Source organism: Peromyscus leucopus, chromosome 1 (genome assembly GCF_004664715.2).
Source record: "Peromyscus leucopus breed LL Stock chromosome 1, UCI_PerLeu_2.1, whole genome shotgun sequence".
NCBI lineage: Eukaryota > Metazoa > Chordata > Mammalia > Rodentia > Cricetidae > Peromyscus > Peromyscus leucopus.
The window spans coordinates 106845162-106862173 of record NC_051063.1 but is presented as its reverse complement, the minus strand read 5'-3'; the positions used below and the strand labels follow the sequence as shown (position 1 = coordinate 106862173).

At 38.5% G+C, this 17012-nt stretch overlaps 2 protein-coding genes across 3 annotated transcripts in view; both read right to left on the bottom strand.

The window, feature by feature from the left end:
• The window catches only part of Acer3 (alkaline ceramidase 3), an 80129-nt gene that overhangs the window by 25818 nt on the left and 37299 nt on the right, over positions 1-17012 (bottom strand). For both annotated transcript variants that reach the window (XM_028877466.2, XM_037197306.1), the window contains exons 3-6: positions 14678-14730; positions 12744-12796; positions 8776-8857; positions 749-784 (exon numbers count right to left, since the gene is read on the bottom strand). In XM_028877466.2, coding sequence (XP_028733299.1) covers positions 749-784; positions 8776-8857; positions 12744-12796; positions 14678-14730 — 224 coding nt within the window. The remainder of the gene's footprint in view (positions 1-748; positions 785-8775; positions 8858-12743; positions 12797-14677; positions 14731-17012) is intronic.
• Positions 1840-8857, bottom strand: LOC114698684 (rab-like protein 2A). Its single transcript, XM_028877467.2, is given in 4 exon segments — positions 1840-3757; positions 3759-3785; positions 3787-4153; positions 8776-8857. Coding segments are annotated over 3 exon segments (558 nt in total). The 5' UTR covers positions 3864-4153; positions 8776-8857; the 3' UTR covers positions 1840-3303.

Below are 17012 nucleotides of genomic sequence, written 5' to 3'. Positions count from 1 at the left end.
CTACACAGAGGTCCAGACCAGCCAGGGCTGTATCCAGCACAGGCATAAAGCCCACTCTAACCCTGAATTCACTTTGTAGCTGAGGATGACCTTGAAGTCCTCCTGCTAAGATCTCTTAAGTATTAGAATGTGTCATCATTCTAGGCCAGTGGTTCTCAACCTGTGGGTTGTGATCCCTTTGGGAGTTGAACAACCCTGTCATAGGGGTGGCATATCAGATATCCTGCTTATCAGATATTTACATTACAATTGATAACAGCACTAAAATTACAGTTATGAAGTAGTAATGAAAGAATTGTATGGTTGGGGGTCACCACAGCAGGAAGAACTGTATTAAAGGGTTGCAGCATTAGGAAGGTTGAGAACTAGAGTTCTAGGCTAATAGTAGATTCTTGACATTTTACCATTTTATTTTCAAAAGTTGTATCAGCATATAATTTCCTACAGAAGGGAAACAGACAACAGGCATGTATTGTTAAACAGTTAAATGTTTCATAACTAAAAAAATTTATCAGGCTGGAGAGATGGCTCAGCAGTTAAGGGCACTTCTTGCTCTTGCAGAGGACCCAGGTTTGATTCCAAGAACCCACATGGCAGCTCCAAACCATCCATAACTTCAGTTCCAGGGGATCTGACATTTTCTTCTGACCTTCACAGGCTCCAAGCATGCACATAGTACACAGACATACATGCAAGCAAAACACTCATATAAATAACATAAAATAAATAAATCTTTTAAAAAAGTTACCTGATGGAATATAGGCTCTTTTACTTTTAGGTAAATCTGAAAAATATTATTAGAAACATAAGTGAAAGAAGGGATATAAAAACCTATTCCAATTACTCTTCAAATCCCAAACCTTTCTTTCCCCCATGTTATTCCAACCATATTACAGCCACATAAAACCAATCAGATAAGGTGGTATGGCACAGGAGGGCTAGCACCTACCGGTAACTTTTTCCCATGCTAGCCCAGCCATGGCAAATGAAATAATTAAATATTTCAATCAGTGGTAGACTATTTCAGCATTGGTCTTTGTGTCACCATCAAGGATGGTCAAGAATACAAGGTTATTCATGAGGGGTCAATACATTCTGCTGACAGTCCCTATACCAGTAGAAAGAATACTATACTTAGAACCAAATTTCTAGCTCTTCCACTTAATTGCTATAGGCTTTCAGCAAGTGTCATTTAACTTAAAAGAATCGATCCTTACCTGAAGAATGGAAAACAGCAGCATGGAGAATTCTAAGCTAAAGTACATGAAAGGATCTAGACATACTAGATTATCAGTAAGTAAAACCATTTAAACAAATTCTTTGTACCCATTTCTACTTCCAAACTATTCACTACCTAGATACACCTCCAGTTACACAAACCCAAGTTTTAGGCTCCAGTGTCTTGTGGCTGTTAAGTTCAATGCCTTTGTAAGATTTAATATGTACATATTGTCTACAGGAGCACAACTTTTAAATGACACAGTACACAGGAATCAAAATTCGAATCAACCCTTCAATGACTCTTACACTACCATAAGGAAGTTCAGGTTTCTTAACTTGACATTCAAAGCTTCCCACAGCTCCTGTCTTCCTGCCTGGCCTCACTGCTGTCTTCTCCTCACTCCAATCTCCAAAGAGCACTGTGCTTTGAATGCATCCCTTTCATGCTTCTGCATCTGAAAATATGTTGCTCTTTACTTTGTTCAGAAATCCTCCTCAGGGGCTGGAGAGATGGCTCAGAGGTTAAGAGCACTGCTTGCTCTTCCAGAGGTCCTGAGTTCAATTCCCAGCAACCACATGGTGGCTCACAACCATCTGTAAAGAGATCTGGTGCCCTCTTCTGGCCTGCAGGGATATCTGCAGACAGAACACTGTATAATAAATAAATAAATAATCTTAAAAAAAAGAAATCCTCAACTCACAAATACTTTTGAAAATTCAACACAAATTATTCATCCTTGAAGTCTTTTATGATCTCTTTCATTTCCTAGAGAAGCAACTATTCACCATCTACCTATAAGCTGTATGGCAGTGCCCTTCCTAATGCTGTGACCCTCCAATACAACTCATGTTGTGGTGACCTCCAACCATAAAATTCTTTAGTTGCTACTTCGTAACTGTAATTTTGCTACTGTTATGAATTGTAATGTAAATATCTAATATGCAGTTTATCAGATAAGTGACCCCTGTGGGAGTCACAACCCACAGGTGGAGAACTGCTACTTTATGGCATTCTACTGGTTTGTTGTGTTCCCTATAACCTAATCATCTCTTTGCTATCTAGAACTGGGTTTAGACATCTTTATGTCTTCATTTAATGTAGTAATCTAATAAAACTTCACGTAGTTTTAAAACTTACCTAAAAATTTATTTCTGAAATAAGTTTCTTACTATCAAAAGACCACAATTATTTCCTTTAAGTAGTCAAAGGGCTTTGACTGAAAAATTACCTATAACTCTAAGTTTAATAAGGAGAATGTGTCTTTATTTGTTGTTGTTATTTTTTATGAAATTTAATCTTTATTGTACAAAAGGAAACAATACAAACAAAATAATAAAGACAATGGAAATGATGCTGAAGACAATCATAAGTGCAGGCTAGCAAGCTGCAGGAAGCAGGGCAGCTCTTCCCATGCCATTTCCTGCCACCCACAGAAGATGCTAGACAGGTGGAGGAACACTTTCTACTCTGAGATAGAGGCTTCAAAAGAAGCTGTTGTTCATGTGGTGGGTAATAGTAATGTGCGGATATGACCAGATATGGCTAGACTTGGCGTGTTTTCATGTGACTGCAACGGAGTCCTATTCCTGACCTAGAAGAGCTCCTGAAACAGCACTAAAAAAAATCTGGAATCAACAGTCTGTCCAAAATGTTGTTTAAAAAGTTGGTTGGGAGACTCAGAGGGCAAAGGGACAGAGGTCACAGATTCTGCAGGACACAGCGTAGTTAGGGGTCAGCAGTCCTGTCAGCAGCAAGGAGAATCCCTGAGGTCAGTTTGGGATGAAAGACAACAAACATTACATGTCTAGTAAGAAAACATGAGCATGTTCACTGATTCTACACTGCCAGGCTGCTGGTGGGGTGGGGAGATTCGAAAGACATGGATCCCTTCATCCTGCTGTAGGAAGTTGGTGGGATATCATGCCTGTCTAGTGTGTTTGTGTTGACCTCATCATGGACCACAGAACAGTGGGTTTGCAGGAAGTTGAGCAGGGGTAGCCTGGAGAGGTTCTCCAGAGATGTTGGGCATTTCAAATAGCTCCCTGATACCCCTACTCAGCCACGTGTGGGTGTCCTCTTGATTAAGAAGGAGACGGGCTCTTGATCATGCCACTGTGCTCTTGGTCTGGTGTATCCTCCTCTTTCTGCTCCAACTTGAAGTTCTCAAGCTCCTGTAAAACCTCATCCATGAAGTCCTGGGAGCTTTCCTTGTAAGCCACAGCTAATCGAATTGCGTCATTGAAGAGCTTCACCACATTGGTACCATCAGCAGCTGAGAGGAAGTACAGGGGCAGGGAAAACTTCTTGGCGAAACTGAAGTTCTTTTGAGTCATCTGTAAGTCTGCATCAATTTTATTGGCCACCAGGATGCATGGGATCTCCGGCCTGACCTCCTGAAGTTCTGCATACCAGGTGCCCAGGTTCTTATAGGTGATTTTCCTCTGGACATCAAATACCATGATGCAGGCGTGAGCCTTGTGGTAGTAGGAGGCATGCATGCTCTGGAACGTCTCCTGGCCTGCCGTATCCCAGAAGTTTGGACTTGCCCACTGCACTGTCTCCCACAGATGATCTTCACGTTGTCATGAGCATCATATTTTTCTTGGTCCAGCTCACAATGCTTGCTTCTGTCCCCTGCCATTAGCTCCTGGCCGTAGACAAGAGCCAGCTTTGGAGTCTTGTCACTGTCCGCTAACAGGCAACCATGCTCCGGTAGCGGCTTGGCCGCGTCTCTGCTGCTGCTATGAGACAGCACCGTTTTTTGTTTTGAGACAGGGTTTCTCTGTGTAGTTTTTGGTGCTTGTCCTGGATCTCGCTCTGTAGCCCAGGCTGGCTTTGAACTCAATCCTCCTGCTTCTATGTCCTGAGTGCAGGGATATAGGTGTGTACCAACAGCCCAGACTTAACAGTATGTCTCTTCAACACTGTTTCCTAGGCCAAGAATTATGGAGTCCTTATTATTAATATTATAGTTAGTATAAAAATGGTCTATTTTGCCGGGCGGTGGTGGCGCACACCTTTAATCCCAGCATTCAGGAGGCAGATCTCTGTGAGTTCGAGGCCATCCTGATCTACAGAGGGAAATTCAGGACAGGCACCAAAACTACACAGAGAAACCATGTCTTGAAAAACCAAAAAAAAATTAAAAAAAAAAAGTTCTATTTTATATTCATTTTATGGTAAGAAAACTAAAGCTAAGAGAGAACTAAGCAGCTAAGTAAAAATATTAGATCCAAACTCACATCCAACTGATTCAAAAGCTTGATTTGTTTCTAATTATAACATCTCTTAACTTGCAAAGGAGTCTAGCTTTGATTTTGATGCCAACTTTCTAGATAATCTTAGTTGGCCAGGCAAGTCACTGACGACACTCTTGATTTTATTCCCTCTGTTAAAATAATAGCCTGACTTCTTTTTACTTCTGAAGTTGCAGGATTCTTTCATTATGAACTCATACAGAGTTTAGGCAAAGGAGTATAGGAACTCAAGAAAATAGTGAATATTCTATTCATCATCTTAACCAGGTGACATCTTCCTTCAGCAGGCTGTTATTCTTCATTTTTCTTAACTATTCAGAGACAATTAATAGTTGGGTTTTTTTTACTTGTATTTATTTATTCACTGTATGCATGTGATAGTGAGAGTGAAGGTCAGAGACAACTTACAAGGGTAAATTCTTTCCTTCCATCAGGTGGGTTCTGGGAGTTGGACTCAGGTTGTTAGGTTTGAAGGCGAGCACCTTTACCTGCTTAGCCATCTTGCCATTCCTCTTCATGTTTCACTTCTAAAATTTTTGTCCTCTGTGACATGAGGCTTTCTTGTCTTTCCTTTATCTCAGATTACTGTTTTAGTCTCCTTTGCTGGCTATAGTTTTTACATGGTCCTCAAAGGTCTGCATTCCATAGGTTGTATCTCTGTAGTCTTAATGGTATGCTTGACTTTGGCACCAGTTCACCTATCTCCATATTTCTGATACAACCTACACTTCAACCAACTCCCCAAAATTATATCTTTAGTCCAGCCTACCTGTTAAGCCTCCAGTATCATTAATACTGGATACTTCAAACTCAACTTATCATAAACCAAATTTATTTACTCCTACATCATAGCATAAGCTTACTAATTATCTTTGCTGAAAAAGATGTTCAGAGTTCAATTATTTAATTTCAATTAAAAAGTTTCCTTTTTATTACATAAGTGTGTGTGTGTGTGTGTGTGTGTGTGTGTGTGTGTGTGTGTGTATGCACTCATGCCATGGCATGCAGGTGTAAATCAGAGGACACTGCAGGAGTCAGCTCTTTTCCCACCATTTAGGTTCCAATTATCAAACTTAGGTTGTTAGGCTTAGCAACGGGACCTTTATCCACTGAACCATTTTTGCTGGTCCAGTTTATTATTACTATTTTTAAAGACATAGCCCAGGCTGGTCTTAAACTGATTATAATGTTAAAGATGACCTCAAAGTTCTGATCCTCCTGCCTCAACCTTCCTAACTTAGATTTTGGGAATGCAGACATATACCAACACATTTGGTTTTATTCCGTACTGAGGATGTAATCTAGGGCTTTCTGTACACTAGGCAAGCACTTTACCAAATGAACTATAACCACAGTCTTATTATTTTATATGTATTTTTATCTTTAATTTTAACTTAATTTTGTTTTGTTTTTTGAGACAGGGTTTCTCTGTGTAGCCCTGGCCATACTGAAACTCACTCTGTAGACCAGGCTGGCCTCAAACTCAGAGATTTGCCTGCCTCTGTCTCCTGAGTGCTGACATTAAAGGTTTGTACCACCACCACCCAGCAATTCGATTTTTATATTTTAAGACTCATGTAGTCTGGCCCTGAGTTTGCTATGTAGAAAAAATGGCCTTTAACTCATGATCCTTTGGCCTTTGCCTCCTGAGTGCTGGGATTACAGGCTTGTCCCAACATGCTGGCTCCATGTTTTAATTTTAATAGAAGATCTTGCTGTGTAGTATGTGCTACCCTCAAACTGAGATGTCATGCCTTGGCCTGTGAAGTGCTTGGGACTACAGGCATGCACCACCACTTACATGGTTAATAGGCTAACAACCATGCCCTAAGAAGAGAAGCCATTCTGCACCATTCTGTCTTTGTTCTTCTTCTACCCTCTCTAATCAATGGGTCATACGTCCCACAGGTTGTATATGTCTGCTGCTTTTCATACCCACAGCTACACTACTTCAATCTTGGTCCCATATTTTACAAAGTATGAAAAATCCCTGTATTTAATCTCCAGACTCTATCTTCTGTAACAGGTAATTTTTCTAAAACTTGTCTGATTATATTTTTTTCTACTTTATGGATCAATCCTAAGAACAAATAAACTCTTAAACATAGCACACATAGGACTTTATCGCCTGATATTTCGTCTAACTCACTAGACTCATTTACCACTTTCCCCTACCGTAAGCAATCACCTATATAAAACCTCTCTCAATTTTGTACCCATGATAACTTAATTGAACAATCAAGACAAACTATTCAGTAAACATCTGGCACATAGTAAGTAGTTTCTAAAAAACAACAATTCACTATGCTAGTCTACGGTCTGTGTGTATGGAAATACAAAAGACTAAAAATGCTTTACTACACTGTTGCCCAGAGGCCTGAAAAACTCCTGTTCATCAGTTAAAATCTAACCCAAGAGAATCTTCTCTGAAGCTTGCCCTGACCTACTCATATAGTATTTTTTTGTTCTGCTTTTGCTTCCTCAGACAGTGTTTTGATGTAGCCCAGGGCAGCCTCAAGCCATCATGCCTTGTTCAAACAGTAATCTTTGTTTTTGTTTTCTAAGTTCTAGGCTTAGACCAAAACATTATGTAGCCCAGGCTGGCCTCAAGCCCATGTGTGATCCTCATTAAGCAGTATATTTTTAAAATTAAAATTAGGAAGGAAGTAGGGGCATGCTGAGACAAAGTCATACAGCTGAATCTGGCCTAGAATATACTATGTAGCTCAAGATGGCCTCAAACTTCTTATCCTCTTGTATTAGCCTCCAGGTGTTATGATAACAAGCACATACCATCATCTTGGCTTCAAGTGTAAATTAAGCCTGGTGGTGGCGGCGGCGCATTTCTTTAATCCCAGCATTTGGGAGGCAGAGCCAGGCAGATCTCTGTGAGTTTGAGGCCAGCCTGGTCTACAGAGTGAGATCCAGGGCAGGCACCAAAACTACACAGAGAAACCCTGTCTCGAAAAACCAAACAAACAAACAAACAAAAAGGTAAATTAAAATTTAAAGCAATTTATTTTTATTATGTTTCAATTATTTGAATTATTTGTGTGCATGCACACATACATGAACATGCCTGCACATGAGTGCAGGTGCTATGAAGGCAACAGATCCCTCTAAAGTTAGAGTAACAGGGGTTTGTAAGTCACCTGATATGGGAGCCAAATTGGGGTCTTTTCTAAGATAGGTATGTACTTTAACTACTGAGCCATCCCTCCAGTCCCAAAATTATTTAGTTTTTAAAAATGGTTCATAAAGACAAAAATTACACATATATATGATGTGCTAAATGCACTCATATGGTCTTAATTGATCCTCTTTTTCTCACATCACTATATTACAGGTTTTTACCTTTATTCTTGTAGTCATTATCTTCTGCTACAAGTCTTTGTTCCCATTTAACTTCCCTAGTAGAATGAGTTCCCTCATGGATACCAACTACTTTTTAGTCACTTTTGTATTTCTAGTACCTGACACAGGTTTCCAATTAATATTGTCTTAATTCAAGTTAACAATGAAAACACTCAGTCGGGCCAACATGGAAAGCCTCACTTCTTGTTTTTAACAAATAAGAGGTAGTAAGTTCATCCGTGAGAAAAGCAATTTTTCCTATTGCTACTAACTAAATATTTACTTTTCAACCTTTTATCTTAAAAAAAAAAAACACATTAGCCGGGCGGTGGTGGCGCACGCCTTTAATCCCAGCACTCGGGAGGCAGAGCCAGGCGGATCTCTGTGAGTTCGAGGCCAGCCTGGGCTACCAAGTGAGTCCCAGGAAAGGCGCAAAGCTACACAGAGAAACCCTGTCTCGAAAAATCAAAAAAAAAAAAAAAAAAAAAAAAAAAAAAAAAAAAAAAAAAAAAAAAAAAACACATTAAAGAGTTATTTTGGGGACCGAAGGACAGCTCATTGTTTAAGAGCACTTGCTCTTCTTGCAGAGGACCCAGATTCAGTGCCCAACACCTACATGATGGCTTACAACCATCTGAAACTCCAGGGGATCTAATATCGTCTGACCTCTCCAGGTATCAGTCACATAGATGGTACACATACATATAGATAAAACACTCAAACACACACAAAAAAGTAGAATAAATCTAAAAACTAACTTTTTAAAAGTTTTTTTTCAATTAAAAGTAGTTTTTGAAAAGGAAATAAAGGTGCAAAGTCTAAAAATAAGACATTCCAATTGCATAAAAACATTTCAGTTTGAATAGCTTGACACAAACACTGGAAACTAACTGTTCCAATCTCCTACAAGGCATACCTTGCTGGAGATAAAGTATGACTTACCGTGGTTACTATTAAACTGAATAGAGCTAGGGTAAAAAGCAGATGGTAGTTTATTGAGCTCTTTGTCTTGAAACATTCAAACCTTTAAAATAAGAGAGAAAGAAATTTACTTTATAATGTATAACAGGAACAAAGTAAATGCACTTACACCTTGCCCACATGCCTTTGTGATCCAGCACTCCTCACTATTTCTACCTCTCACTCTTCATGTTAGAAACACTGAACTGCACACTGATTACAAGAGGATCAGCAGTAGCCACATAACTTGAGCTGAGACAATGAAGTTCTCTCTCCAAGCATGAAGTTGGGGAGACAACTAAATCAATTAAGTAAAGGGAGTCAAAATATGGTATCAGATAGTCTAAGGCTGATATCTGGAGGCAGCCAAAATGAATAAACAAGTGAACAAATGAGCAGAGAAATAACCTGAATGAAAAGAAAAATAAAGTAGATAGAAGACTTGAAGCCATGTGGAGGAAGGACTGAAGAAAAGACAGAGGCACAAAGACATTCCTTTGCAGTTCTAGTGAGGCAAGGCTGCACTCCCTTCTATTTGGTTTCTCAGTTTCCTCATGTCCTCACAAAAAGGAAGTTTCTTTAACTCTAGCATCTTTGTGTATTTGTGTATATTACAACTAATGATCTCTCTCTGAATGAAACTACTGAGATCACTGTACTGCTAGGCATGGTAGTTCATGCTTTTTATCCAGTATTCAGGAGGCTGGGACTGAAGGACAGCCCTGAGCTGCAGAGTGAGAGTCTGTTGAAGCAGGAGGAGGAGGAGAAAAAGGCATTATACTATAATTATTTTTCCTAATGTGTCTCCCCAACTGGAGTGTGAATTCTTTGTGTATAATGATATAATCTTATTTATGGTAATATTTTATTTGTACTGAAATGTGATTTTATTTGTATGTTAATAAATAAAGTTGCCTGAGGGTTAGAGCTAATAGCAAGCCTTAGCAGAAGCTGGGCGGTGGTGGTGCATGCCTTTAATCCCAGCTCTTGGGAGGCAGAGCTAAGCGGATCTCTGTGTGTTCAAGGATACAGCCAGCATGGAGACACACGCCTTTAATCTCAATACCAACCATAGAAGACCTGGAGGTCTGTACAGACAGGCAGTGACTAGGAGGTCATGTGGTTGGGTTTACAACCAATGAGAAGGCAGAACAGAAACACTATAAAAAGACAGACACACAGGAAGTAGGTCTGGTTTGGAGAGGTAGTGCAACAGCGACAGTGAAGGGAAAGGTTTTTAGCTCTTAGCCATTGCTCTGACCTCTTGGCTTTTATCTCTGTATTGGCTCTGTGTTTCTTATTTAATAAGATGGTTGGTTACATCTACACTTATTATTTTTTCAGATAATTACTAGGTTAGTGCCTGATGCACAGGAGATAGTATGGGGGACAGTTGGCCATTAGTAAACACCCAACCTTTGAGGACTAGGTTTAGAATAGACAGCAGTGCATTCTCAGTTACTAACTGCTCATAGAAACTGAACTGCACGCTTACCTCCTTCTCTGAAAGGAGAAAGGAGACTGGAATGGAAGGTTTCTAAGCTCTCCTTCACCTTTAAATTCTAGGTTTTATGACTCTGAAGATGATACAGATGTGAGGCAGGATCTTACTTTTAAATTATATGACTTTATAATTGGATAGAAGTGTTAGGTAGTGCATTTTGAGTTACAGTTTCCTTTTTGCTTTGTCTACAGTTGAGAAACTTATTTCAAGTGTTCTCAAAGGATATTGTTAAGCTCACAACTGTCTACAATTTCAGTTCCAGGGGATACAATGCCTTCTCTGTTCTCTCCAGGAATGCACATGATGCATATTCACACATACAGGCAAATCACCCATATGCACAAATGTTACCACAACAACTTTATTTTATACATCTACTTTTTTCTTATTTATCCAAAATTTATTGGATAATTCCCACTCATTTTGAATCAGGGTGCTTTCCGAACTACTTCCTCCAAAAGGAGTATCCATACCTCTGTAGGCTTTGTTTTGCCCCCTGTGGGCTGACAGAGACAGTGGAGCAGCAAATACACATTGTGCATAACTAAAGATCATAGTCATTCTATAGTATCCCAGGCATTTCACATCTGTAATGTAAGAATGGGGGACCTGAACCAGGGTGTTTGTCATGTATCTCTTCTTTTCCTCTTCTGGAGAGGGATGAAGGAGCTCCTTAACAAGGGGCATGTTCTTATAGGGAGGTTGACACCACTGGAAAGGCTATCACTACTTTCTTAATCTGGCCCTGTCCATAGAGGGTTAGTACCTTGACTCTTTTGCTTTCTACTTCCAAGTCCATTACAAAACTTGTCCAGTACATGCTTCACAGATGAAAGCATACAAAGGCAAGCAGGTTTAGAAACAGTTGGAGGTCTAGACTGCTTTGCATACTTAATATGGTCAAAGAACATCCTAAAACCAATTCAAAACAAAACAAAAAACCCATCAGGGTCAGAGAGATTCTGCCCCTTCTAGATTTCTGGCATGGGGTATTTCCAGGGATATTTTAGTGTCCCTCAGAGATTATTAACCTTCATAATGTATGCCTGGCATACTTATTAATGAAGCTCTGCTCACTGCCTTGAGCAAGCTGCTAAATTTCTCTGTGCTTTACTTTCTTGTGTATGAAAGCAGCTCAGTACCTACTGTGCTCGTTAGCTGAAATGTGGAAACAGTGCAGAGGTAAGCACAAAGCCCCATCCATAGCTGAGCAGCTACTGGCATTTGATAGCTGCTGGGAAATAGACAGTCTGGTTTCTTTAATGATGTGACCACTGACACTTCAGTTATACTCAAGAGAAAGCCCCACACCCAAGAGTGGTGACCAACACAAACTGGACTTGATAGGTAAAATAATAATAATAATAATAATAATAATAATAATAGGGCGGTGGTGGCGCACGCCTTTAATCCCAGCACTTGGGAGGCAGAGCCAGGCGGATCTCTGTGAGTTCGAGGCCAGCCTGGGCTACCAAGTGAGTTCCAGGAGAGGCGCAAAGCTACACAGAGAAACCCTGTCTCGAAAAACCTAAAAAAAAAAAAAAAAAAAAAAAAAAAAAAATAATAATAATAATAATAATAATAAATAGAACATGAAATTGGGTAGTTAGGGAGATAGGACTAGATCTGGAAAGAGTTCAGCGAGGGGGGAAAGACGATCAAAATACATTGTATGAAATTCTCAAACAACTAATAACTATGAGTGTCCTTCACTTTTCAGGTAAGCTTTTGTTAAGAAACAGTTCATGGTACAATGAGATGGTTTAGCAGGTAAAAGCAATTACAGTTCAAGCCTGAAGACTTAAGTTCAATCTCAGTATACCAGAGTGGAAGGAGAGAACCCACTTCTGAAAGTTGTCCTCTGGCCCCAACATGTACACTGTGGGCGCGCGCACAGACACACACACACACACACACACACCAATGACAAAAGGAACTGGTGCTGGCTCAGCAGTTAAAAGAGTACTCGCTACTCTTGCAGGAAACCTGGATTCAGTTCCTAGCACATACGTGGTCGCTCACAACCCTCTATAACTCCATTTCCAGAGGATCCAATATTCTCTTCTTAACTTCTCATACCAGGCATGCACATGGTACACAGACATACATGCAGGCAAAATGCTTACATACATAAAATAAAAATAAATAATATCTTTAAAAAGCAGTAACTAAAAAAGAAACCATTCATATTACAGTATAGAGAAACTATTCCAAAACTTTTTATGGCACAATTTGGACACATTCTTCACTCAAGAAAAGGCAAAATATGTATTTAAGTCAAATTAAGATACTACCTAAACTGGCATTAGGGTTTTGAGATTACTGCAGCTTCCCCAAAACTAAACTCTTCACTAATGTCTCAATTTTTATCTTTTACATTACATATCTTCATAATGTAATTGTACCAAAAACCAGATTGAGTTGAATTTTAAATGTAAGTACTCACATGCAGTACACAAATATGCAGCAGCTGTAAATCATGGGGAGCTCATCCAATAGCTACATGAAGTAGAGAGACAAAGATGTAAATACCACACAGCTATAACTATGGACGTCAAAATAAACTTCAGAATGGTTATAATTGTCATCTCTTAAGCTAGGGATGTGCCTCAGTGGTAGAATGCATTGCTTAGGATGCAGAGGCCCTGAGTTCAATTCCTAGCTTCTCTCCCCCAAAATACTAATTTTTATTTAATTTCTTTTACTAATTACTTAATATATTAATCACCATCTAACTAACTTGTACAATTTGCTGTTTTTTGACCCATCAAAGTTATCTATCCGTTCCTTCTAAGACAGACATCTAAGTGGCACATCTGACTGACTTTTCCCAGAGAACAGCCTTGTAATCAGAGTCCAGGCCAAAGAAATCGGAAATGTTTGTAAATGTGCACAATTGAGAAGTATTTAGGAAGTAAAATAGAGATTTGTTATTAATTTTATAGAAAAGTTAGGAGAAAGAAACTATAAAGGATTTATCAAGTTTCTTGCTTAACAATTCAGGAGATAGTAGTACAGTTTAATGAAATGATGAAAACAGAGAAAATGACAAGAACAATTTTCAGCATTCTGAGTTTTAAGTACCTGACACAGATATGTAGAAATGTCTATCAGGTTATAAGAAGTACAGACGTGTAGCTCAGGATAAAGGTATGGACTCCAGATGTTTGTGGCTTATTTAAAAGGACTACGTTTACAAAAATATAAATACGCATTCATTTGCTCGTGTGTGTGTGTGTGTGTGTGTGTGCACACTCGTGAATGCAAGTAGTCAACAGTTAGTTGTTTTTCCTCAGGCACTCGCTATCTTGTTTTTTGAAATCAGTTTCTCACTGATCCAGAGCTTGTCAATTAGGGTAAACTGGCTAGTCATAAAGAATCTGCCCACCTCTGCCTAGGATGACAAGCATATGCTACCACTCTTGGCACTTTTATGTGGATTCTGGGGATCAAACTCAGGTTCTCACACTTGCATGGCAAATACTTTACTGATTAAAATATCGTACCAGGCCCCATTTATTTTATTTATTTTTTTAGTTTATTTATTTATTTAGCAGAGAGAGGGGTACTGTTGGGCATGCATGTACCCTGCACATATGTGCACTTAGAGGACAATGTTTGGAAGTTGGTTCTCTCCTTCCACCATGTGGATCATGGGGATCAAACTCAGGTAGTTGGACTCAGCAAGTACCTTTCCTTGTTGTACTATCTCACTAGTCTTCATCTTATTGCTTATTAATTTTTTGTTTAGTTTTTAAAAAAGATTTATTTTATTTGTGTGTCTTGCCTTCATGTGCTTATGTACAACCATGTGTGTGTTTAGAAAGGGTTGTTGGATCCCTAGAACTGGAGTTACAGATGGCTGTGAGCTGCCATGTGAATGATGGGAACCAGACCTGGCTCTGTAGTTGGCATATAAAATAATCAGTTTTGAATTTCAGGATGGCCAGGGCTACACAGAGAAACCCTGTCTTGCTAGTGATGATAAAAAGTTCAAATGATTAGATATATAACCTCTTCACAGCAAAGATAGAAACTAAGCAGGATCCATCCCACTCAAATGGATGCCACTGATACATGAAAGACTGTAGGCACATAAGAATATGTTTTTGTGAACTGCTTACGACTTTTTAGGACCTTCATGTAATAGTCTTCTTTAATGCTGTTCTAAAAATATATATGTCTGCACAGAGTTGGCATACATACATAGAAAGCCATACTACTTCTTTATATGGCCAATTTGAGTTCTTTGACTTGAAGTGAAAAACTTCAAAGATGACAAGTCCCCTCTTTTATTTTCCTTTAGTTATGCAGTCTTTTCTCAAATTGGAAGTGTCTCTAAATTGAGAGAAATAATCATTTACTTTTGCCATTACTCACCTGCATTTCATATTTCAGAGTCATGTGGAAACACCAGGATCCCATCCCTACCACTGAAATTAAGACAGACAAATAAAAGAATTAGCAAGAAATTCTTTGGGACCAAAATTATTTCAGAAGACAATAAGACATTTCAAAGTATTAAGTTCGGAGGAAAACAAAGTTTATAAGTCTTGTGACAATATACAGATGATGCTGAGTTAGTGCTATGATTGACAATTTTGGCATAGAAGAAAAACAAGCACTGTATAATTTTTCTAAAATTCTCCCTACTAAGTAATTTACTAGATTAACAATACTCTGTTATTTCTATAAAGTACTGGATGCTCAGGATAAGCTTTACTGTGCATAGTTGGTCAGCTTCCTTTAGCACTCTCTTGTACTCCTCTGATCCATAAAACCTAGTAGTGTAATTTAGAGAGCCACGATATCATATATACAAAACTACTGTAAAGATACCTAAATGCAATTCTTCTGAGAACTTTCTTGAGAAAGTGTACTGCGGTCTCTATGTGTAAATATTTAATAAGCTAACTTTGCTTCTTTCTGACTCATTCTGTAATTCTTTCTGTGGTATATAGTTAAGAATCCAAGGGAGCATCTCAGACACTGGTGGCAGTGTGGGGCAGTCTCTTTGCCACAATAAATAGTTCTATGAATTGAAGTTTTATGCTGCCAAGTGTGGTGACCACTATATATGCTCTAGGTCCTTCCATCTTTACAGAACCATTATTGGTTAATCTGGCCTTCATGTAATTCACTAACAATAAAGGTTTACACATGGCATACAGCTATTAAGTAATAACAAAGGGATTCTAACTCAGGCTTCTTTATAAAATATTTTATATACAACTTATGTATCTAGGAAACAATTATAGTACAGAAAAAGCATAAAAGACATTTTCAATTTTCTGGCCCCAAAATGGGCTTTGTAAGCAAGGCTAAAATAATTTTGTAGCTAGGTGGACTTTTATAATAAATATTGTATCAACAGTCCATACATTCCATTTCATGCTAATTGAAAGGAGAAAAAGAAAAAGCACCCTCCCCCTTTTGGTAGTACTAGGCATTAATGCTAGGGCTATGTTCCTGGTAAGCAAATGTTCTACTATGGAGCATCCCAAGCCAAAAGAAATTGTAGATTGAGACAGTCTAAGTTTTACAGATTGACCTCACACTATGTATCCAGGCAAGCCTCCCAAGTGGCTGAGATTACATGTGTGCCCCACTACACCTGGACAGGTGTGTAGTTCAATTTATTCATCCTTCCTTACATCTAGATTTCAATCACAGAAAGTCTTTCCAAAATGCTGGACATAAATTCACACATTTTCTTTCAGCATTCGTAATATTTTGGTTTTTATATTTATATTTCTGATTAATTTAGAATTTATTTTTGTGTATGATGTAAGGTAATATTCAATTATTTTCTCTAGCATCAATTATGAAAATATTTTACCTCCTTTGCCCCAATGATTGGAGATGCCATTTCATCAATGTTTGGTAAGCTACGTGTATCCAGGAATTTGTGTATTTCTATTTTATCTCATTTGTTGGCATATAACTATTCATAATTGTTCCTTATGGCCGGGCAGTAGTGGTGCATGCCTTAATCCCAACACTTAGGAGGTAGAGGCAGGAGGATCTCTGAGTTCGAGGCCAGCCTGGTCTACAGATGGTGTTCCAGGACAGCCAGAGTCACACAGAGAAACGCTGTCTCAAAAAACAAAAACAAACAAACACAAGTCCCTTGTGATTCTTTGTATTACTGTTATCAGTTGTAATTCATCATCTTCATTTCACCTCTCAAAAAAACAAAAACAAACAAACACAAGTTCCTTGTGATTCTTTGTATTATTGTTATCAGTTGTAATTCATCATCTTCATTTCACCGATCATATGTATTTGTTTCTATTTCATTTCTTTCTGCTCTGGTCTTTATTATTTCCTTCCTTCTATTACTTTTAGTGTCTATTGTTTTTTATTTCTTGAGATGTAATGTTAGGGTTACTTGCACTCTTCTTGATACAAACATCCTTTTTTTTGAACTGCTTTTGCTATCTCTCACAGTTTTTCATATGTTGTATTTCCATTTTATTTTTTCTTTAATTCACTATTTTTTTCAGGAGCATATATCTTAGTTTTTCCATACCTGTAGAGTTCCTAACATTTTTCTTGTTATTTGTAGTTTTACACCATTCTTATCAGAAAGATACTTAAAATCATTCCAATCTTAAATTGTTCAAATTTGTTTTGTGAGTCAACATATGATCTGTCCTGGAGAATGTTCCATGTGCTGTTGAGGTACACATGTATTGTACTGTAGCTGTTGGGT